The sequence below is a fragment of the Gopherus flavomarginatus genome, chromosome 2 (assembly GCF_025201925.1).
Source record: "Gopherus flavomarginatus isolate rGopFla2 chromosome 2, rGopFla2.mat.asm, whole genome shotgun sequence".
In the NCBI taxonomy this organism is placed as follows: domain Eukaryota; kingdom Metazoa; phylum Chordata; order Testudines; family Testudinidae; genus Gopherus; species Gopherus flavomarginatus.
The window spans coordinates 159482589-159504981 of NC_066618.1; the positions used below are offsets into that span (position 1 = coordinate 159482589).

Below are 22393 nucleotides of genomic sequence, written 5' to 3' on the forward strand. Positions count from 1 at the left end.
AGCCAACTTCAGTTCCCGAGTCTGCCACAACCTCCTAGGCCACGTCTTTTAATTTATCACTCAGTTCCTGGCCTATAAAGTGGGAATAACATTTCCTCATCTCCCAGGGGCGTTGGGAGGATAAATTCAGTCATTTGGTTGAGTGCTCAGACATACAGTCTCATCATTGTGTGAATTTATTCTCTCGTTTCTAGGTGATCCCTCTCGGTTCCAAACGAGGCCTGATGCTGCTTTTGCTGTCCCAGTTCTGTGACTAAAAGAGAACCCTCTCAATTCTTCTGACTAGCTCTGAATTAATTTAACGGGAATCATGGGGTCTAAGCACTCACGAATTCTCTCCTCCCGCAATGGAGTTTGCTGCAGTAGGAACTAATTCTTCCAGCACCTTACCCCCACATGGAAACTGATGTCATCTGTGTATTCGTTTGGTTTTTATTTAGATTGCATCAAATTAAATCCAATCCTTGAGTGCAAAGGGAAAAAAAATCCTCGTGCTTCAACGCCCACCCTGGATGATTTAAATGGAAATTAACAAGGCTTTAGTAGCAGAATAAAGAGATGAAACTGGAGCTCTCTCTGCTGTTTAACTGTAATTCCACTGAGGCTGGAAAGCAGTGATGTCATTTGCTTGCCCTGCTTAAGCTAATGCCCTGCCTAAGAGCAGCACTGCTCACTTTTTCCTCCCCCATTTGTCCAAGAAGCGGAAGATAATGAGCCAACGCCAGCGTTGAATTTGGCTCAATGCAGCAATGTGGAGTATAGACATCAGGAAGGTGAGAATACTTCTCTCTAGTGTAGCTGCCCCTGGAATATTGTGTTTATTCCTGGGTGTAGAAGGGAGCCGTACAAAAGAAAGACGGGGGAGTTGGAAGGACTGAGTTACAAGGAAAGAGCTTTGTGTAATATGACTAAATGATTAAAGGCGGGGCACCTGATAACTGTCTAATGGAGGAAATTACTGAGGGTAATGGGATAAATATTCAGAGAGAACATTTGGGCTGAAGATCAGGAAAAACTTCCAGACAGCCTATCAGGCTTCCCATGAGAAGTGATACAGAGCCAGTTGTTTGGGATATTTAAACCCCAGACTGGACAATACTAGAAAAATGTCCTTCAGCGAACAATCCCGGCTTGGCAGGGAGACAGGCTGGATGATCTCACAGGACTTTTCCATCTATGAATAACTTACCCTTTTTCCTGGCCTGAGCAATAACATCTGCAGCACTTTTGCTCATCACCTTGGTGATGTACAGAGGGCAGTTGGTCTGGTTGGCGATGGTTATTGCCCGGTTCACTGCTTCTGCCTCCACCTAAAAAATAAAGCCAGCTGTACGTAAGAACAAGCTCAGCTTAGCGTGGCCAGCTCTTCCGACTCACTCAGTTACAACATTTTCTTAAGAGCAGAGGGTGCAGGGGGGCTCAAAAGGAGTGGGGTGGGTTTGATGTATTTAGGCCATTTAGATCCCAGGTGCTGTAGGGATTAGACTGGCCCTTGCCATAAACTGGGGCAGCCTTGAGCAGCTCCAATTTAGAGCCTTCATGCACACAACCTGCTCTGCAGCATCTAAAAATCCCCATAGCTGGTCCAGTCCTGCCCCCAGCTTCCTCCTACCATGCCCCCTCCACTGGGGCTTTTCCTCAGTTCCTCCCCAGGTTGGATCCAGGGTTTACAGCTTTCATGCCACTCTGATCCTTTTACCGGATTTACAGAAGCTGGAACCACAATGACAATTTCACCCACAGGATTTTCCATACAAGGACAGATCACATGCCTAATATTATCGTAAGTGGTTGAGTGCACTCAGTGTGCTCAGCACTGCATCGAGATGGTCCCTGCCTTGAGCACTTTACTATCTAACATCACGTCCTTCTATCCTTCCTCTGGAAATACCTGAGGCATTGGAGAAAAGCATGTTTCCCCATAAATGATCCACCAGTTATTAAGTGGTGTACATGGGAGAAAATTCCTTCCTGACCCTTGCAGGCAATACACCCTGAAGCATGAGAATTGATTGCCCTTATTATGCATTACACATTTTAGTCAGTTTCTTTATTCAATCATAGGCACAGCAGTGAAATTCACCCTTGTGCAGAGGGCCAACACAATGCCAATGCATCAGTTAAGCCCTAAAATTTCATCTAATAGGGAAAAGGACACTCAACAAAATAAACAGCAACCCATCCCCTTAATGCCCACACCGGGGAAAGGGACCGGCCTTGAACACTGCAGGCTCTGGTAAGCTGGTGGAAGAAGTCAATTCTAGAGCTGACAGCCCTGCCACCAGATGGTTACATCTTCCAGGAATTAGGCCTGTTAGATGTTGAGCCCCTTCAATTCAATGGAAACTTCAGCACCACTGCCCCTTTCAGGATCAGGTCCCTTCACTAAACCTTTGTTGTTATTGGGCTTGCAAGGGAGCAGAACGTGGCCAAGGCACCATAAACTGCACTGAAGCAGCTGACCTCAAGTGCAAAGGTGGCTCCCTATGACTTGGGCTGATTCTCATTTTAGGCAGCAGCATCACAGGCAATGTATCTTAATTACGCTGAAGGAAGAACGAGCATCTGTGCATCTACTTCAAACTGCAGGAGGGAGATGTAACGAACAAGCCAAATAAGACAATGGCCCCATCCATTACATCAGAGTCTATGATTCCTGCTTAGGATTGAGCTAATCCTCCACGATGCTGGGCATCCTCTTTTCCATTTGAAGTCAATGGGACTTGAGGGTGCTGAGCAGTTTGAGCCCAAGTGTCATGCAGTTTTCCTCCAATGCCACCATCTGTTATTGTTTTCCTTATGCAATCAGGAAAATATGTCAAGGAATACAAGTGTGGATGGGAAATCTGGATGCAGATGTTTGCGCACAGCATCCAGGAAACAGTCCCCATCCCCAGAGCCAACAATAGGGGAGAAAAGGAGAGGGTTTGAGTTCCAGTCGGGCTGGGCATTGTTCCCCTCAACCCGCAATAGCATTTGAAACTGAAAGATTTATGGCTGGCACTAAAAATGCCTTTGGATGTTGCTTGACTGAAGAAAGCTGAAGGAAAGTAAACAATAAGGGGAGGGGGGCTGTGAAAATGATCTCACCCACTGGGCTTTCAGCAGCACCACATCTGGCACCTTTAGCAAAGCCCTGAAACTTTGGAGGAACAAACAGAATCTCCTTGTACAGAAAGGGCAGCCCTCCCAGAGCCAAGATTCCATGGTGCAATGTCCAGCCCAGAGATACTGAAAGCACAGAGGAGCACAATACAGCAGGAACAGAATTTAGGACCAAATCCTGTGTTGTTATTTACACAACAATTTTCAAAAGGACCCTAAGGAATCTCGGAATCCACTTCCCACTGAATTTCAGTGTGATGTGGGCACCTAATCCCAGCACAATCAATGGGAGAGGAAGGATGGTCCAATGATTAGAAGGCCAGCCTAAGTCCCAGCTCCACCACAAACTTCCTGTGTGACCTTGGTTAAGTCACTTAGTCTCTCTGTGCCTTAGTTTCCCATGTGTAAAACCTCACAAGAATATAAATACCTAAGAGCAGTGTTTCTCAAACTGGGGCCGCTGCTTGTGTAGGGAAAGCCCCTGGCGGGCTGGGCCGGTTTGTTTCCCTGCCCATCTGCAGGTTCAGCCGATCGCAGCTCCCACTGGCCGAGGTTCGCCGCTCCGGGCTAATTAGGGCTGCTGGAAGCACCGCGGGCTGAGAGACTTGCTGGCCGCCGCTTCCAGCGGCTCCCATTGGCCTGCAGCGGCAAACCGCGGCCAGTGGGAGCCACGACCAGCCAGACCTGCGGATGGGGCAGGAAAAAAAACCTGCCCGGCCCACGAGGGGGTTTCCCTACACAAGCGGCGACGCCAGTTTGAGAAACACTGCCTAAGATAAATAGAACTTTGTCCCTATGTACAAATTCCCACTGACTTCTAAAGAAGTTTTGCCCAAACAAGGACCAACTAAACAATGAACAACAATTTGGAGCACAGAAAACTCAGCTATAGTGAAAATCCAATGCACAGTCAGATCCAGAAACCTTTATTCAGAGAAATCTCCTGAGTTAATGGGAATTTGGTGAGGTTTAAAATACGCAAGAACCCCAGGATTTGGCCCAAGTAAAATCAGAATAAGGGCTTCAGGGTCAGGACCAGAAGGCAAGTTCTGAATAGTTTCACTTTACAAGCTGCAAATAGCAATTCCAGATACAGCTCAGCTTTCAGTGAAAATGGGGATGTTCCAGGAGAGAAGAGTGACTGCCCTAAGGTTCCAGCGTATAGAGGATTTCTCGGGGACTACTGTGACATTTTGAGGAAGCACAATCTAGTGGCTGAACCAGAGAGTGATGAGTCACATAATCTGGGTCCTCCATCATCTACAGCCCCCGCTGTATGACCTTGGGCAAGGATCTCAGGCCAAAATTTTCAAGTGTCCCCTAATCTGGGCCTCCCAGTCTGAGGCATCACGGGCCTGATTTCCAGAAGTGCTGAGCATTCACAACTCCCATTGACTTGAGAAGTCATTATGGCCTTGCAGTGCTTCTGCTACTGAGGCCAAGGCATTTCAAGTTGTCTACCTAACTGGTGAGCCACCTCACGTTAGCAGGGGCGGCTCCAGGCCCCAGCACGCCAAGCACGTGCTTGGGGTAGCAAGCCATGGGAGGCGCTCTGCCGGCGCCGCGAGGGTGGCAGGCAGGCTGCCTCCGGCGGTTTGCCTGCGGAGGGTCTGCTGGTCCCGTGGCTTCAGAGCACCTCCCCCAGGCACACCTGCGGCAGGTCCGCCAAAGCCGCAGGACCAGCGGACCCTCCGCAGGCAAACCGCCGGAGGCAGCCTGCCTGCCGTGCTTGGGGCGGCAAAATCCCTAGAGCCGCCCCTGCACGTTAGTGAACGTTTTTGAAATTTGGAGCCTTTCTGCCTCCCAGTTACCAAGGCTGTAAGATGGGGCTAATGATACTTATATGGGTCTTCAGCTTGAGACCTCCGGACATCTGACACGACAGAAATATCTTTGTCATAAGTGCCACAGTAATTCAAATAAAATATAATGGTCATCATCATTATCTAGTATTTATTGCATGGACAGAACAAGCAAACACGAACTTCCAGCCTTAGTATCCTCTCTTCCCTTCCTCCCATCTGTCTGTGAAGCCAATACTTCCTGGGCACCCGGTGTGAACCATATTCATGGCCACATTAATCGAGGCATGAGGCAGTATATGACATGACCCAGAATAGGGGGAATGAAGTGAAAATGTGTAATGTCCTCACCTCTTCAGGTCTACTCAATACATGCCCTTCAGGGCCTGTGATTCCCAGGTCCAGGATCCTTTGCTGCTCCTAAGGCAGGAAAAAACAAGAAGATGGCTCAAAACAATGTCATTTCTAATTCCAGGAGCTGGAGAGATTTGGAAGAGCCGTAAAACTGAGATCCCTGTCATCTGTGCTCTCCAGATATCCCACGGTACTTTCACAAAGGCAGGAGTAGTAGAACCGGTGTTCAGACTAACTCCCAGTGTCTGGGTAATTACCAGAGCTCTGCAAACCCTTGCCATTTCATTCGCAGTGTTGTCATGCCAACCTTTCCTCTGATTTCACTTCATAGCCCTGCAAGTTGCAGGTTTGAAAGAACAAAATAAACTTCCCCCCTCCGCCCCCCAAACTATCAGAACACGCGTTGAAAACCTATGCATCTCCAAGTTGCGTGATCTAGGCCTCATGTAAAATAAGCGTGCCCTCAGTCTCAGGACCCAGTTTATTTATTTATTTACTATATTTCTATTGCAATAGTCCCTAGAGGTCAACCAAGTCCAAGTCCCGTTGTGCTAGGCACTCTACAAAACGTATAGTAAATGTTTCTTCACTTCCTATCCTAAACTGCTGTGTAATATTAATATACACAGTGACCGCCTTCCACCCCAGAGATGGTTGCATTTCAGTGATGGGTGAAGAGATTTATGTATAGTTTGTAGCTGTTATGGAATAAAACCTGAGGCATTGTTGTTCTCTTACTGTGAGCTACAGGGGCAGTACGTTTGAAGTATAGCTCTGCTTTCTATATGGAAATGTCTATGCTACTTGAAACAGTGCCTTCATAGAATCATAGAATATCAGGGTTGGAAGGGACCTCAGGAGGTCATCTAGTCCAACCTCCTGTTCAAAGCAGGACCAATCCCCAGACAGGTTTTTGCCCCAGATCCCTAAATGGCCCCCTCAAGGATTGAACTCACAACCCTGGGTTTAGCAGGCTGATGCTCAAACCACCGAGCTATCCCTCCCTCATATCTTAGTGATTTCCTGCTGTAGGTTTTAAGAGAGGGATTTGGAGTTTGAACACCTGACAGCATAATGCAGCTAAAATTCCACAGAGCAAACAGATAAGATACCTCAGCAATGATGTCACCGTTCTCAGCATGAACTTGAGCTATGGCACCTATATCACGGATTACGCTCAGGACCTCATATATCTAGGAGAAAGATGGGACACCATATGATATACACCTTTTGGTCTTACAAATACTCCAGTGTTCTTGTAGCTTAAATGTCCTTTAGCTTAAGCTGTTATGTAAAATCGAAACAAAAGGAAAGCAACCAAGACAGACAAGCTCTCTTTAGCTTGCTGTAAAAGATAAGGCAGTAGACTGGAACTCTGAGTTGGGCTCAGTTCCTGCCCCAGCCATTGATTTGCTGAGGAGCCCTGGGCAAGTCACTTCACCTCTCTGTGCCTTAGTTTCCCCATCTGTAAAATGGGGATAACAATAACGGCCTCCTTTCTAAAGCACTTTGAGACTCACAGATGAGCAGCATGATATAAGAGGTAGGTATTACTTATTATTAATTATTATAATGGAGCTTAAAACAGGAATTGGTACGTTCTCCAGGGCATCATCAATAGAAGTTCTAAGGGCCCAAATTTTCAAAAGTGGCATCTTCAATGCCTCACATCATGGGTGCCCAACTTGCAAAGCACTGGCCCTGATTCTCAAAGCTGATCAGCGCCCACAACTCCCACTGCATTGGTAGGAGTTGCTGGAGCTTTACCTCTCTGACAATGAGGTGCATTGGGTCTTATGCTGAGCATCCAAAGATGGGGCTCACAAAATCTGTGACCACTTTTGAAAATTTTGACCATGTTCTTAGATAAAAGAGACCAATTTTTCTGTCACCTTTTACTCAATTCAAAGCGAATGTCAGACACTGAGGAAAATCTCCATCACATCACGTTTGGAAGTAAAAGCCTTCTGCAGTTTGTACATCCCAACAATGAAACATATCCAATGACTGAGGAGTGCAGATAGAATTGCCACAGGTAATTTTTTCTTAAGGTCTCAATGATTCCAACAGTAAACCCAAGAAGTGCTTTTCCAGTTAAAAAATCAGGCACTAGGTCCCAGAACAGCGTGTGTAACACAGGCCAACCAGCGTGGCTTTGTCTCCCTCTAACGGCTAGACCACATAAAGAGGTTTATGAGTCTGGTACTGCCTCCAAATTAAAGGGCCTGGGGTAAAATCATGGCCTCGCTGAAATCAATGCGCATTTTGCCACTGACTTCAATGGAGGAAGACTGTCAGCACTGCTCTTTTACCTCGAGCAGGAGAAGCTCTTGCTTTTAGATCCAGAGGCCTCCGGTTCAATCCTGTCTGACGGCATAACCTGAGTCATTGATACAGGCACAGAACATCGATTCATAGAGTTTAAGGCCAGAAAGGACTATTAGACCATCAAGTCTGACCTTCTGTATAACACAGACCATTAAATGTCACCCAGTTGTTTCTCTGTTGAGCCCAATAACCTGTGTGTGGCTAAAGCATCACTTGTGAACATAAAGCCCTCCTACCTGAGAATCTGTTAGCTGGAAGTGATCTTTGAAGGCCATGTAAACAAGGAAGGAATTCACACCTAGCAGAGACAAAACAAAGAAAACACCCAGGATGTACAAGTAATAGGCAAAGATAACATTGAAGTTCAAGTGAGCCAGGCACATGTTACATAAACAAAGTGATCCACACAGAAGTTAATAGATGGGCTGTCTAGCCATAACAGCTCAAGAGCCTGATTCTCCTGCCACTCATGTTGGTGTAAATCAGGAAGAACTTCAGTGAAGCTAATGGGAATACACTGCCACTCATGTTGGTGTAAATCAGGAAGAACTTCAGTGAAGCTAATGGGAATACACTGGTGTGAGTGAGAAGAGAATCGAGCACAAGGTTCTTAGAGCTAAAACTGACTATACGGTTTGGAAACTGCAGAATAAGACAGTCCTGGCCCTGTAATATTCCACCTGTCTTGAACTGAATAAGGAGGACTCTCCCCTTCCTGCCAGAGTGGATCAGATGTACCACTGAAACAAGTATAGACACTGGCTGGCTTTAAGAAACTTTTAACCTCTTGCCATCAAAATGCACTGATTTTGCATCTGTTCAATGGAACGGTCCTGCTACGGACAGCCCAATCCTTCTTGGCTCTGAGGGCCAGATCCTCGGCTGGAGTAAATCAAGGTCCTTCCAATCAAATCAATGGTGCTATGCTAATTTACACCACCTGAGGATCTGACCTTTTGTGCCTCCTTGGAAGTGCGCAGCATCCTCAGCTCCTGTGAAAATGCAATGTCAGGTTAAGGTGCTCAGCACCTGGCAGTATCAGCCCCTTCGACTGTGTGCCATGCATGACAATGGACCTACCACCACTAGAGTTAATGTGAGTTTGTCCTTGACTGCATGGGAGCAGAACTGATCCCACAGTTTGTAATGTACTGAAATACACCAGAGTATGACGATACAACTGACGAGGCCTGGAGACGTTACTGGAAATAAGATGTGGACCTCTCTGGGCTTCCCCAGAGAGCAGAAATAATAAAGAAATAAATTCAATCTGCTGTGAAACACACGCAACACTTAATAAATCACAATTAAAGGCTACCATCTTCTTAGCCATGTGGCATTTAATAACTCCACTAGTAAGAATGATGGAGTCCACCCTGTGGCAGAGAGGAGAGCTCAGCCTTTAGGGCACCACTCAACACCAAAAAGGAATAAATCTTTTGAATTCAGCTTTGTGGGAGCCTGAGCAAAAAAATAAGCCGAATACCTGAAAAATGGGTACTGGCTGCCTGGTTTCCCAACCCCTCCTGCTAGACAGTTGGGGAACTGCTAACAGAACATTTCTACAGTTCATGCAAATCGGCCTTCCCTCCCCTGCACTCTATAGCACATGACAGGATAAAAATTCTTGACTAAGATGTGTAGGAAAACCACCATTAGGATGTAAAAGTTTGTTGGTGGTGGGTTTTTTAAACCATAAAAAGAATGGAAAATCCTTCCAGCCCAGGGACAAAAGGTCAAGGAAATCAGAGATAGGAAAGACCTATTCAATCATCTTATCTAACTCTTCTACCTTCGCTGGCCACTGAAGGATTGTTCTTTCTGAGCCGGATTATTTTCTCGCTTACCCCAGTTTAACTCCAGGAGTTACTCCTGACTTGCATCATTGCAAGTGAAAGGAAAGTCAGGCTGCCTCTATCTCCCCTGGATGATTTACAGCTCTCTTGCTGACACTGGCCAACAGGGAAAGAAACGTCCTACAAAAGTGTCACCATCACTCCTTTAGGGAGATGCCCTCTCCAGAGAAGGTACAGATCCTCTGTGGCTGCAGCTCACCAAATCTCCATTGAAAACAATGCAGTTATGCCAGTTTAGATCATCTGAGGATCTAGCATGCCTTGTTCTGAATGACATGGGTAGCTCTCCACGGCAGCCATGGGCAATACCACCTCAGCCATCACATCTTACCCCTTACACACAGTCAGTGCAGTCTCCCTGCCCAAACGCCACTCCAAAGGATTCAGAACGGCAACACCGGATTCTATTCCCACCCCATACACTAACCTTGCTTCTCCAGCCCCCCTACAACACTGCCTCCTGATGTACCAAGCCTCAACAAAAACACAGACCCCATTCTGAACTCTGATCTGGCCATTAATTTGACCAAAACAAATAAAAAAAAATAAAATTTGAATCAGTAAAAAGATATTGATTTAAATGATCCCAAAACTTACCGTGGTCTTTCACCAGGGCTTCCATCTCCTCCTGAACCCCTTTATGCCACTCCGTGATATCCACATGCAGAGAGTAATCGCAGCAAGACTTGCTATCCGCCCATTCTCGCCACTGGTCAAATGCCGTGAGCAAGCTGGTCCCTGGTTCCGGAACTACGTGATCAACTGAAAAAGACATAAAGCATTTGCACCCATGAATATGCGTCCAAAGGTCTTTAGCAGCCATCCAAGACAGATCGTGCTTTCCACTGACTCTCTGAAACAGGATGTTTTCCCCCCTCTTTAAAGAAAAATTGGAGTTTGAAAAGATCTGTGTTTCCTCTAAAGCCCAGCATTCGAGAACCCACTCTGCCATTTGATTATAAGCAAAAACTAAAGGAGGAAATAATTCAGTTACTAGAGTGTTTCACTGCAGGTGTATGTGAATGGAGCAGATGAAATTCCTAGTTCAAAGCCAGTGCAAATTCAAACCATTGCAGTTATGTGTACAGTTACTCCCGTTTCCTATTAGGGTTACAAACAATGACAGACGATACCACCCCGGACCCCATGAGCAGCTTTCCAGTTGTCTACTCTGTGCCCCATGAGGTGCTGGATAAGGTACCCCAAAGGGTTTGGAATGTATTATAATACCTTGGAGGCTCCAGTTACGGACCAAGACCCCACTGTGTTCAGCACCATACAAACACAGAACAAAAGGACTGTCCCTACCTGTAGCAAGGTGGTCACCTGCTCTTGCCCTGAAGGGCTTAAAACAGCCCAGGAGGAGGGCTGTGGCTGGGGCAAGAAGTCTGGGCTGATTGGGGCATGGCCACAGCTGAGCCTACTTTCCCCAATCAGACCCAGCTGGCCCCTATAAGAGGCTGGGAGCCAGAAGCCCAAGGAGTCTCTCTCTAGCCCTAGAAGGAGAAGGGCCTGGCTGCAGGGAGCTAAACACAAGGTACCTGAGTGAAGCAGAGCAGGGGAAAGGCTGAGGAGCTGGCGAGCTCCAGCCTGGAAAGCCTCAGGTTGCAGCCTAAGATTGGGCTAACAGGTACTGGGGGTTGCAGAGGGCAGCCCTGGGGTAGGCCAAGGCAGCAGGTCCAAACCCTCCTTGCCAGTGATGAGTGGCTGATACTGCAGTCCGCCCAAGGGCGTGGGGCTAGACAGTGACTGGCAGCAGCCATATACTGAGGCAAGGTGGGGATAGAGGGAGGAGGTTTCCCAGGGAGGGGAGACCCTGAGAGAAAGGGGGTTACTGCCAAGGGGCAGCATCCCATGTAAAAGGGCACCAAGTCCAGGGAGGGACACAGCGGCTGGAGGACAGGTGGATCACTGGCCAGCAGAGGGTGCTCTGGAGCTGAATTGAGCTAATTTCCAGGAGTCACCAGCAGGAGGCGTCGCAGGGGTGAGTCCGTTCATCTACACTACCCTAAAGAGTTTCCAGTTTAAATACAAAGATGAGATATTAAAAGGTCCACTTTCTGCACCTAGTCTCTGATTTGCTGCTACCATAATCCCACAGCTAACACCAAAAGAGGGAGCAGCAAAGATTCCAGAGAGCAAGTTCAGCTCTTCTTTAAATCCATCAAAATAATTAAGGTTACAATTGTCTTTAAAACCTGTTGATAGACCCCTAATTTGCACACTACAGTCAATGCAGAGACCATGGCAATTGTATATATTCACGCACTCCTTCAATGAACTTCTTTTAAAGTGACATTTGTAGATCCAGGGTGACAGTTACCCGTGTGCAGAGGGGCCCAGACAAGATCTACATACCACTTTCATCCACCTTCAGCCCAAGGTTCAAGTGGGGCTTAAGTGGTGCACACTAGACCTTGTAATTGCTCTTGGCACAAGGGTGAGCTTCACCTCAAATACGTATGCACAAGGGAGGCCTTCCGAGTGTAATCTGAAAAGGAGCCCCTGTACAGAGTCTACTGTATTGATTTTTTTTTTAGCACTAGCTGTATAACCTAGCTGTTAAAAACAAGAGTCAATGCAAAAACTTCAGAATAAAGCCCTGTATGAGCTGCTGATATTCTGATATTAGCCCACCCATAATGACTCCAACACAATCCCCCTACATCCCAGTTCATCATCTCCCCAATGCCCAAACTGGGTTCCGCAGCATGCCCAGGGAAGTTGGCAAATCTGGGTTCCGGTGGATGAAGAAGGGGCGAGTTCTAAACACCTTCACGGAGAACGTGCTGCCAGTCACCTCTTCTGAGAGGACTCCATTTCTAGGGCCTCCACTGATTGCAACTGGAGCAGCATCACGTGAAGGAGGGAAGCAGGTCCAGAGCCATTAGGAACTTGACAGATTAGAACTAACACCAATGTCGTACGTACAGGCAGCATAGTCCAGTGAACTAAGAGATCTGCATTCTATTCTTGGCTCGGCCACCCGGCAAATCACTTCCCCTCCCCGTGCCTCAGTTTCTCTGTCTGTAAAATTGGGATAATGATATTACCCTCCTTTGTAAAGAGCTCGGAGATCAACAGGTGAAAAACCCTAAAACTCTGAAACATGACGTTCAATATCCCCTCCAAAAATTGTTTAAATGTAAGTACTACGAAGAGCTCTCTCTCAAGTCAGCAAGCCCTGAGAACCATGCAGTCAGAGGGCTCCACATCCTGAAGAAAAAACACAAGCATGGAACAAGGCCACAAAGCCAGAGTCTGAAAGACTGGGCAGCTCCTCAAGGGGGATGAAAAATACATAATCTCATGGCTTCAGAGGTCACAAACTGAACTTGTGTTGGGGCAAGGGGAGGGAAAAGAGCTGGGCTGATTGTACATTGGCCAACAAGGGGTAAAAAATACATGAAACCTGCTTAGTTATCAGCAGAGAAACCAGAGCAGTTTAACTATATTGCTAAGTACCTGGGTTGCAATCAGCCCAGCATTTGGCTCTAAATCGTGATGGAACAGCTGAAATGAGAGACGGTGTTCTCAGGCCCTGTTAGCCTTTGCCGTATCACAAACCATCCCTTTGCTCTTAAGAGCCAGACAAACCATCCAAGATTTACATGAGAAACTTGGTAGAAACAGCGTCGCTTCCCTAAACGCCTCATTAGCCACAGCCAGCCGTCTGCATAAGTAACGATGTCCCCAAACTGCCTGAGATGAGCGAGTGTTCCAGGAAGTAAAGAGGATTATGTAAAGCAACCATCTTTGTTGCATGAATTAGAAGCTTTGGCCGTTGCTTCCATTTTTGTAACGGTGGCTACGTGACTGTCAGCAAGTAACAGTTACAATATTTGTGCCCTTCGAATGAAGTTGTGCCTGCAGCTAAATGTAGCAAGTAATTCTGCAAGGCGGGAGGGTGTGACGCAGAACATTTTGCCTCCACATCGCAAATTCAACTGCAGCTTAGGTCCATAGGCACAACAACTTCAACGGCAGCATTTTATGAAATTAGTTGGTGAGTCTCAGCCCGTCGTGAAGACCAGCTGCTTCCGCTCTGAATAGTTTACGCCATATCTGAAAGCCTCGTGAACATTTAAGAATGTAACCTCCAATGCCCTGGTGAGATTGTGTCCCCATATTGCACAGTGGGAAATAAGACATAAAGACATTAATTGACCCAGGTCACAGAGGAAGTCCGTGAAAAGTACAGAAATTGCACCATAATCTCCTGAGTCCTAGTCCAGTGCCCTTACCACAAAAATGTCCTTCCTTGGGCCATTTATTTATGTGTCTGAATATGGATTTGGGCATTTTACTTTTAGGCACCCAAGTCTTAAAATGTTGGTCGGCGTTTTCCTGAACCTCGGTGTGCACAATAATAAAAAGGGCACAGTTACCACCTAACACACCATGATGCTAAGGGGCTTAAATTGTTGAATGCTTGGATGAAAAGGGCTATAGAAGTGCAAATTAGAGCACAAAGGGATCATTAGGAAATCTTACCTCCTGGCATGAAAGGGTTAAACACCACACAGCTGTAAGATCCCAGTGCAAAGGATCGACTCTGGTGTCTCGAATCAGAACTTTGTCGCTCTTATTTCATGTGCTGTCCAAGTATGAGTAAAGGGGGGAGGGGGCGTAGAGAGATGGATAATCTCCATCTGATCTCTGACAAAATCAAAGCACAGCTGGTTATAATAAGACTATAAAAACGGAGATGGTGGCACATCTGAGAGAGAAAATCAGCACTAGGGATTAGGAACATCTAGCGTGGAAGCAGCGTTGCTGACGCATCTTGTACAGCTTCCTTTAGCTCTTTGATGGTTTAAGACTATGCAAGCCGAATCTTGCTCCGTTTATGCACTCAGATCGAAAAGCTGCTGTCTGTTGATCATCAATGTCGAGACTATCTCAGGCTGCTTTGCAAACCACATATTGCCGATTACCACAATGCCTAAGGACCAACTGAGAATGCAGTCCCACTTCTCTAGGCCCTGCACAAACACAGAGTGGTAGATGGACTCAGCCCCAAAGAGCTTACAATCTAAATAGACAAGACAGACACAGGGTGGAGGAAAGAGGTATAACAGAGCAAACAGTGTGATAGTAACATGGGAATGGTAGCAGTCAGAGACTACGGTAATGGGTACATTACAAACACTGGATAGATTTAGATTAGACAGCAACGCCAGACAAGACATATTTGCAACCACGCGCAGTGTTACAACTGGTCATTACAGCCAGGCATCAGCAACAAAAAGGGAGAGACCAGACAGATCTGTTGGCTGTTTGTTAGGATGGTGCCATTTTCTCTATTTAAGGTCTCAATTAAAAACTATGCCCTCTGCTACAGTGGAGAGTTCCTAGCACCGAACAAAGAGACCACATTTACTGCAGTGTAACAGGGTGCTGGCCTAAGAGGCACTGAACCAGTCACTGTTAGCTCAGAACCTGCTAGCATAGCTCCCATCAAGGGGAACTGACTGGAGGTGGCGGGGTGTGGCTCATTAAAGGAGCCTAAGAGTAATCACCTGTGAGCCTGCTGGGGAGAAGGCCTACAAAGCTGGCAGAAAGGAATTGGAAGGGGGGGTGGGGACAGGAGGAGTAAGGAACTGCTGCTTCTAGCTAGCTACAGGAACTAGCTGTCCCCCGGGTGGCTGCCTAACTCCTATTGAATTGTACAGAGTTGTATATAGATGGTGGTGGGAATGAACACAGGGAAATAAAAGGACACTGAGTTTTGCAAAGTAAGAGGTCTCCGGCTGATTTGTATCGCGAGCGACGAAGCGCTTGTCTACATGCAGGCTACCGTAGACAGCCTACGGTTGTTGTGGAGACGCAGCAGGAAATAAAAAGGCCCCAAACTCGGAGTGGAAAACAAATCTGGAATCCCCTCTGAGTGCCTTTGAATTTCCAGGAGGGGAAGGGAACGGAGACTCAAATCTACCCTTACAGTTTTGGTTCCAAAATAGACCTATGTGTCACCTACACACAGGTTTGTTCTGATGTAACTATTTTGGTTAGCAGTGTGATTTTTTTCTATCAAAATAGTTTAAATCAATACAGCCATACTGGCCACACAGTTATACTGGTATAAAAGGTGCCTTATATTGGCATCCCTGCAGGTATAACTATAATAGTACAAGGCAGCTTCAATGTGTCCACACTGGTGAGGAAGGAGAGAGACCCAGCATGTTTTGTGCTTTTGGGAAGGTGGCCAATTGAAAACCAGACCAGTGAGGTCATAGCCCAGTCTCCCAGCCTCCAGAGGCTCCCTCAACTGTTCTTTGAAATGAAAATGTAAGAGCCAAAGCTCCAGCTGGTATCAATCAGCCTATGTTCATCTAAGTCTTTTAGATATCAGGGTCAGACACCAGAATGAAACAGAAAAGAACTAGGCACTGTCCCTGGATTAGTGACTTGCAGTTGTCCCTTGCCAGACGACCCCCCACGCCCATTAGCACTAGTGGAAGTTGTGCACATGCATCCAAACAGGACGATTTACTTCCGGGCTCAGACAGAACTTACTAGCATGGAGGGAAACAAAAACATTTTATTTAAGGTTGCCATGCTTCACATGTCTACAGAGAAGTTTATGAAAATCCATCTGCCTCTTCCTCCCTTTTTCCCACACTCCTAGCTTCCCGCAATGACCCTGGGGTATTATCTGCTAGCAGACCACGGATGCAAGGGCTCCTGACCCACTAGAACACATAGAAAACCCAGTCTCGCAGATCACCCTGGAAGCTTCACATGTGAAATGCAGCGTCCTATTCTGACCCTACTGAACAATTTGTCTCTTGGGAACCCCGCTGCTTGTACGGTTGTTAGTTTCTTTCCTTTGTTTTGGAAGCGAGGGAATGGGATGTTCAATTCCTGGAGCAGTGTGTGGCTTAGCTACTTCAGGATGGATTCAAAAGAAACTCTCTAAGCAGATGCTGTTATCACCCCCTTACTTTGTATTTGTTTATTGCTTTGATTTTCTCCCTTCCCTGACCCCGATGTTTTCATCCTGGTCTCCATTATTACTGCACAAACAATGCCAAAATCTAATCTTTAAAGAGGAAGCTGTCAACTGTGTTTAAGTTCAAAGTTGAAAAAAGTGGCTGATGACACAGCCCTAAAGCACTAAAGTTGAAATTCTCCCCTATGAAACACAGAACTGCCTGCAAAACAGGACTTGAATGATGCACAGATTTTGTGCTGGCTCTCTGAAGTGGAGTCAATTTCATCCCTAATCCTGAAGGCCGAGATCCTCAAAGGTATTAACAGCGCCTGATTCCTACTGAAATCAATGGGAGTTGGGTGCCTCAAAAACTTTCAGGATCTGGGATGAAGTTCCTACTCGTTTGTAAGTCAGATCTTATTTAGGCCTATTTTCGGTGAGATAAAGGAGAACCCAAGGTAAGGACCTCAAAAAATGGTTCACTATGAATAGAAATCATTACATGCATTTAAATTTTAACCTTCTCCAAAGCAGAACTGGGAACCCCAAATGCAATAGTGTTGGGTTACTGTGTGGGAAGCAAATGGTGAAACTGACCAAAATCAAAAATCAAACTGACCAGTCTCTTCTTATCATTGCTGAAAAGAGCAACACCACCACAATTCTACACTTAAGTGCGTAAATAAATACATTTGTGCCCAGCTATCTGTTTAAAGCTCCTAGGGCTGAATGCTCAAAAGAAGATAGGAGGCTACATAAAAGCTAGGAGCCTAACTCCTTTTGAGCATTCCACCCCTACAGGCTGATTTAGCACCCTAATTTAGGAGTCTGAGAAAATTGCTCCTCTGAGATGGAGAGAGAGACTTTTGTAAGGCACAGCTGGGGAAACTGCAGCAGAAAGGTGAAGAGTGAAGAGTCCCCTCTGAAGTTAATGACAAAACTACTGTTGACTTCTAAGGGGCCAGGATTTCACTCAAAGTGTCTTGCCAAGGTCCCAAAGAAGGAAATCTGCCCTAGCGCAGAGGGCTAGCATGGGCCTACGTGCACCACTTCAGACCTCAAAATAAGGCTTAAATAGGACTGAAGTGGTGCATCGGCCCTGTAACGACCCCATCCACAGGGGTGAAATTTCACCCTCAATAAGTGGCAAATTTGGGACCAGAACACTGCTTCCCAGACTCTAGGGTGGTGCATTACCAGCCAGCAACTCGTCTTTTTTATCCATGTCTACACCATTGAGAATAAGCATCTAGTTAAAAAGATTGAATTGCTAAAAAAAAAAAAAAAATTTAAAAAATAGCTTTTCCCTCTCTTCTTATGGCAAAACTAAGATATAAAACAAAGCACCAGCTGCTGTAACCCAGTGTAGCTCCGCTGATGTCAAAGGGGCAACAATGCTTTTCTACACCAGCTGACGAGCTGGTCAGAGATGATGGTGTTTTTGTTTATAGCACCAGGGGGTAGCCGTGTTAGTCTGTATCCACAAAAACAACGAGTCCGGTGGCACCTTAGAGACTAACAGATTTATTTGGGCATAAGCTTTCGTGGGTAAAAAAACCACTTAGTCTTTACAGTGCCTCCGGACTCCTCACCGTGTTTCTTTATAGCAAATCTTCATATTTTCCTCCTATGATCTTGCGGTGTTCAAAAGCCTCTGAATCTGAAGCATATTTTTCCCCTGGGCAAACAAGCTAGAAACCCAATTCCCATGGAAAAATCAATGGGATTTAGGCACCTACCTGCTCTGAAAATCCCAACCACAACCCTTAAGACATTCCCTTTAATTGCCCAAGTTTTCTCGGTCATTCTATGCAGTTTTCACTCTGCTTACAAGGTGCATCTGTTCTTACTCCCAACCCATTCTGACCACCACCTCCCTCACCCGCATATCCACTGTGGCCTTTCTGTCTCTGTCACGCTCCCTTCGCTCCCTCCTGGTACAAATTAATCAGCTCAAGATTAAAACCAGACAATAAGTCAAAGTGAGACAACAACACTAACCACTGTTAGCTTATCTGTGTGGCTTTAATGTGCCAGAGCTGGCATGTAGCCATGCTGAAATATTGTGCGCCCTCCAAGCACCAATGACGGAATGCAATGGGGGGAGAAATGACAGACATTAATTTATCTGACGGAGCAGAGCCATAACAGAGCTCTGTGTTACTTAAAGAGGGAAAGATGAAAATGAGAGAAGCTGATCTGAAGGGAGCATTTCAAAACACACCCATTTACACTGGGGGGGGGGGGGGAACATAACCACACAGGAGCATGAAAATCCAAGTAGGACAACTGAGTTATGATAGCAAATGTGCCCCTTTGCTAAACATTGTCATGTACTTAATAAGGCATCTATCAGTTAAAGTTCCCTGTAACAAAACTTGTAATTGACCAAGCTGCATTGTTTTCCCCCAGCCCTATCAAAATTTTCAAAGACAAAGTGATCAAAGGGTTAAATAACATGCTAAAATAGTAAGGATATGTCAGTCTGTTTTTAAAGCATTCAGCTCATAATTTGTTACATTCTGGTTCCACGTCCTGGCTCTAACACAGGGTCCTTAGATCTTGGGCAAGTTATTTAGGGGTAGATTTTCTCAACTGCTCAGGCTCATAGGTCTCTCATACAGACACCAAAGTAAACAGCCTGATTTAGATTGTGTGTGCCAGCCAACTCATGGAAATTCTGGCCTTTAGGAGACACTTCTGAAGACCTGAGCCCCATTGTCTGCTGGGTGTCCATTCATGGCTATCAAAGTGATTAGTGAATCATCCTGCACTGCACCCTGGCATTCTCTCCAGTTCACAGCTAGGCATGGGAGTGAGAGAAAGAGACAGAAGTGATTACCAAGGCTTTGCATATACTAGCACTTTTGTCGGCAAAATTTTTGTCAGTCGGGGTGTGAAAAAACACCCCTCTGCCCGATATAAGCTTCACTGACAAAAGCACCAGTGTGGACAGTGCTCTGTCGGCGGGAGAGCATCTCCCGCCGACATAGCTACCGCCGCTCATTGGGGGTGGATTTATTACAATGGCAGGAGAGCTCTCGCCTATCGGCATAGAGTGGCTTCATAGGAGTCCTTCCAGTGGCCATAGCTATGCCGCTGTAAGGTCCATAGTCTGGACATGACCTAGGGTAAAATTTTCAACAGCACTAAGCAACACAGAAGCCCAAACCCCTCTGACTTTCAATGGCTCTTCTGAAAATATTACCCCAAATCTCAAGAGGAAACACTGAAAATTGGGTTTTAATTTTTAGAAGAGCTTAGAAAGCCCAACCCCCACTCCTTAAATCAACAGGATCTCCAGGTGGTCTGCAACCCTGAAAAAAAAAAAAAATCAGGCTCTTAAGCACGTCAAGTTGGACACCTCCCCGCCCCCACTAAAAAGAAAATGGGAGGCATCCAAAAATAGTGGTCACTTCTGAAAACGGCCTTATACACTTTGCACCTTAGTTTCCGCAGCTGAAAAATGAGGCCAACAACACTTCACCCTCTCACAGGGGCTTTGGGAGGGTTAGTCAATATTTACAAAGCCCTTTGAAGAGGGAGGGAGAAATTCATTCCTAAAACAGCCTGGATCTATTTGGCCTGGAAAGTGCGAGCTTCTTCTGAATGGCAGTGGAAAGTGTTGACTTTCTTTTAATAAAAAAAAGGAAGTTTTATTCAAGTAACTGGTGCACTCTGAATGGAAAGGCTCGTTCTGCAGAAAGACATGGATGTTAATCTGATCACATCTCCAGCTGTGTTTTCAAGATGCCACGGGTATGACTGTGCACCATTTCACCCCGTATGAAATGGAACAACTCATCTGTGACATCACAGAAGGACTGCCGAGAATCATCCAGCCCTCTGACTACTACCACATGCTGTTCTCCCATGTGGGCACTAATGATACTGTAGGCTATGACCCCAAGCAGATTAGAAGTGACTACACGGCTCTGGCTGTGAGGGTGAAGGAGCTGGAGGTGCAGCTGATATTCTCATCATCGATCCTTCCTGTTAAGGGTAGGGGCCCAGGCAGAGACAGCCACATCTTGAAGGTGGATGCATGGCTATGCTCACCACGAGGGCCTCAACCACAGGATGCTCTTCCGAGAAGAAGGATTGCTGGGCAGAGATGGGGGTCCACCTATCAAGGAGAAAGTATCTTTAGATAGAGACTGGCTAACCTAGTGAGGTGGGCTTTAAACTAGGTTCTACAGGAACAGGAGACAAAAGCCCACAGGCAAGTCCAAACCATGGAGACCTGTGAGAAGGGTCAGAATTGGGGGGGCTGGGGGGAGAACATGGGCAATCGTAACAGGGACAAAGGAGAGATACAGAGGGGAAATCTAATGAACACCTTAGATGTTTGTATACTAATGCAAGAAGTGTGGGGAATAAAACAGGAAGAGCTAGAAATGCTGGTGAATAATCACAATTTTGACATAATTGGCATCACAGAGACTTGGGATAATTCACATGACTGGAATATTGGTATAGAAAGGTGCAGCTTGTTCAGGAAGGACCGGCATGGAAAAAAGGGAAGAGTTGCACTATATATCAATGATGTATTCATCTGCGCTGAGGCTGAGCTAGAGGTGGAAGGCAGACCTGTTAAAAATCTCTCGGCAAAGGTAAAAAACAAGGGTGATGTCATGGCAGAGGTCTACTGTACAGTCAGACCACCTAACCTGAAAGAATAGGTGGATGAAGCACAGGACTTGGTGGTGATGGGGGACTTCAACTATCCAAACACCTATTAGGAAAATACTATAGCAGGGCATAGCTTATCCAACAAGTTCTTGGAATGTGCTGAAGACAACTTTTTATTGCAGAAGGTGGAGAAAAGGACTAGGGGAGAGGCTGTTCGGATTCTCACAAATACGGAGGAACTGGCTGAAAATTTGAAGGTGGAAGGCAGCGTGGGTGAAAGCGATCATGAAATGATGAGTTCTTGATTCAAAGGAATGGTAGAAGGAAAAATGGTAGAATAAAGACAATGGATTTCCAGAAGACAGACTTCAGCACACTCGGAGAATTGGTAGGTAAGAGAAAGCAAGTCTAAAGGAAAAAAGAGATCAGGAGCTATGGCAGTTTTTAAAAGAGATTTCAGTGAGGGCACAAGGGCAAACATCCCAACGTGTAGGAAAGGCGGTGTGGTAAGAGACCACCTGGCTTAACCAGGAGATCTTCAATGACCCGACACTCAAAAAAGAGACATACAAAAAGTGAAAACCAGGTCAAATTACGAAGGATGACTATTAAAAAAAACAAAAAACAAAAAACAAAAACAAAACAAAAAAAAAAACCACCACACACAACACAAGCATTTAAGGACAAAATTAGAAAGGCCAAGGCCCAAAATGAGATTAAACTAGCTATGGACATAAAGGATAACAAGAAAACTTTTTACAAATGTATTAGAAGCAAGAGCAAGACCAAGGACATGGTAGGTCTGTTACTCGATGAGGAGGGAAAGACAATGACAAAATATGCAGCAATGGCCAAAGTATTACATGCCTTTTTTGTTTTGTTTTTTACCAAAAAGGTTAGCAGTGATTGAAGGACTAAGTCTATGTCTACACTAACACCTACGTCGGGCAAGACACATATCGCTCAAGGATGTGAATATTCTACCTCCCTGAGAGACATACGTTTTGTCAGCATAAGAGATAGCGTGCACAGCATTATGTTGGTGGGAGAGCATCTTCCACTACACGTGCTGTAAGAATAGCCATGCCCTAACATCATGAATATCAGTTTAGGTGGGGTAGGATGTGAGGCTAAAAGAGAGAAATATCAAGCTAAGAATTACGTAGACAAGTTACATGGCAGGCCCTGATGAAATACATCCTAGAATAATTAAAGAATAGGTTGCTATAAAAAGGAAGGTGGTAAATTGTTCTCCTTAGCCATTGAGGACAGGTCAAGAAATAATGGGCTTACATTGCAGCAAGGGGGATTTTGGTTAGACATTAGGAAAAACTTCTTAATGTAGCAGAGTGGTCCCCTGCTCATAGACTCAAGGACTG

General features: G+C 45.8%; 1 protein-coding gene across 5 annotated transcripts in view; it reads right to left on the reverse strand.

Moving 5' to 3' along the window:
* Window positions 1–22393, reverse strand: part of DPYSL2 (dihydropyrimidinase like 2) — a 100408-nt gene that overhangs the window by 26447 nt on the left and 51568 nt on the right. For all 5 annotated transcript variants that reach the window (XM_050939981.1, XM_050939980.1, XM_050939982.1 and 2 more), the window contains 5 exons: window positions 10043–10207; window positions 7826–7887; window positions 6374–6454; window positions 5259–5327; window positions 1190–1310 (listed from right to left, as the gene is read on the reverse strand). In XM_050939981.1, coding sequence (XP_050795938.1) covers window positions 1190–1310; window positions 5259–5327; window positions 6374–6454; window positions 7826–7887; window positions 10043–10207 — 498 coding nt within the window. The remainder of the gene's footprint in view (window positions 1–1189; window positions 1311–5258; window positions 5328–6373; window positions 6455–7825; window positions 7888–10042; window positions 10208–22393) is intronic.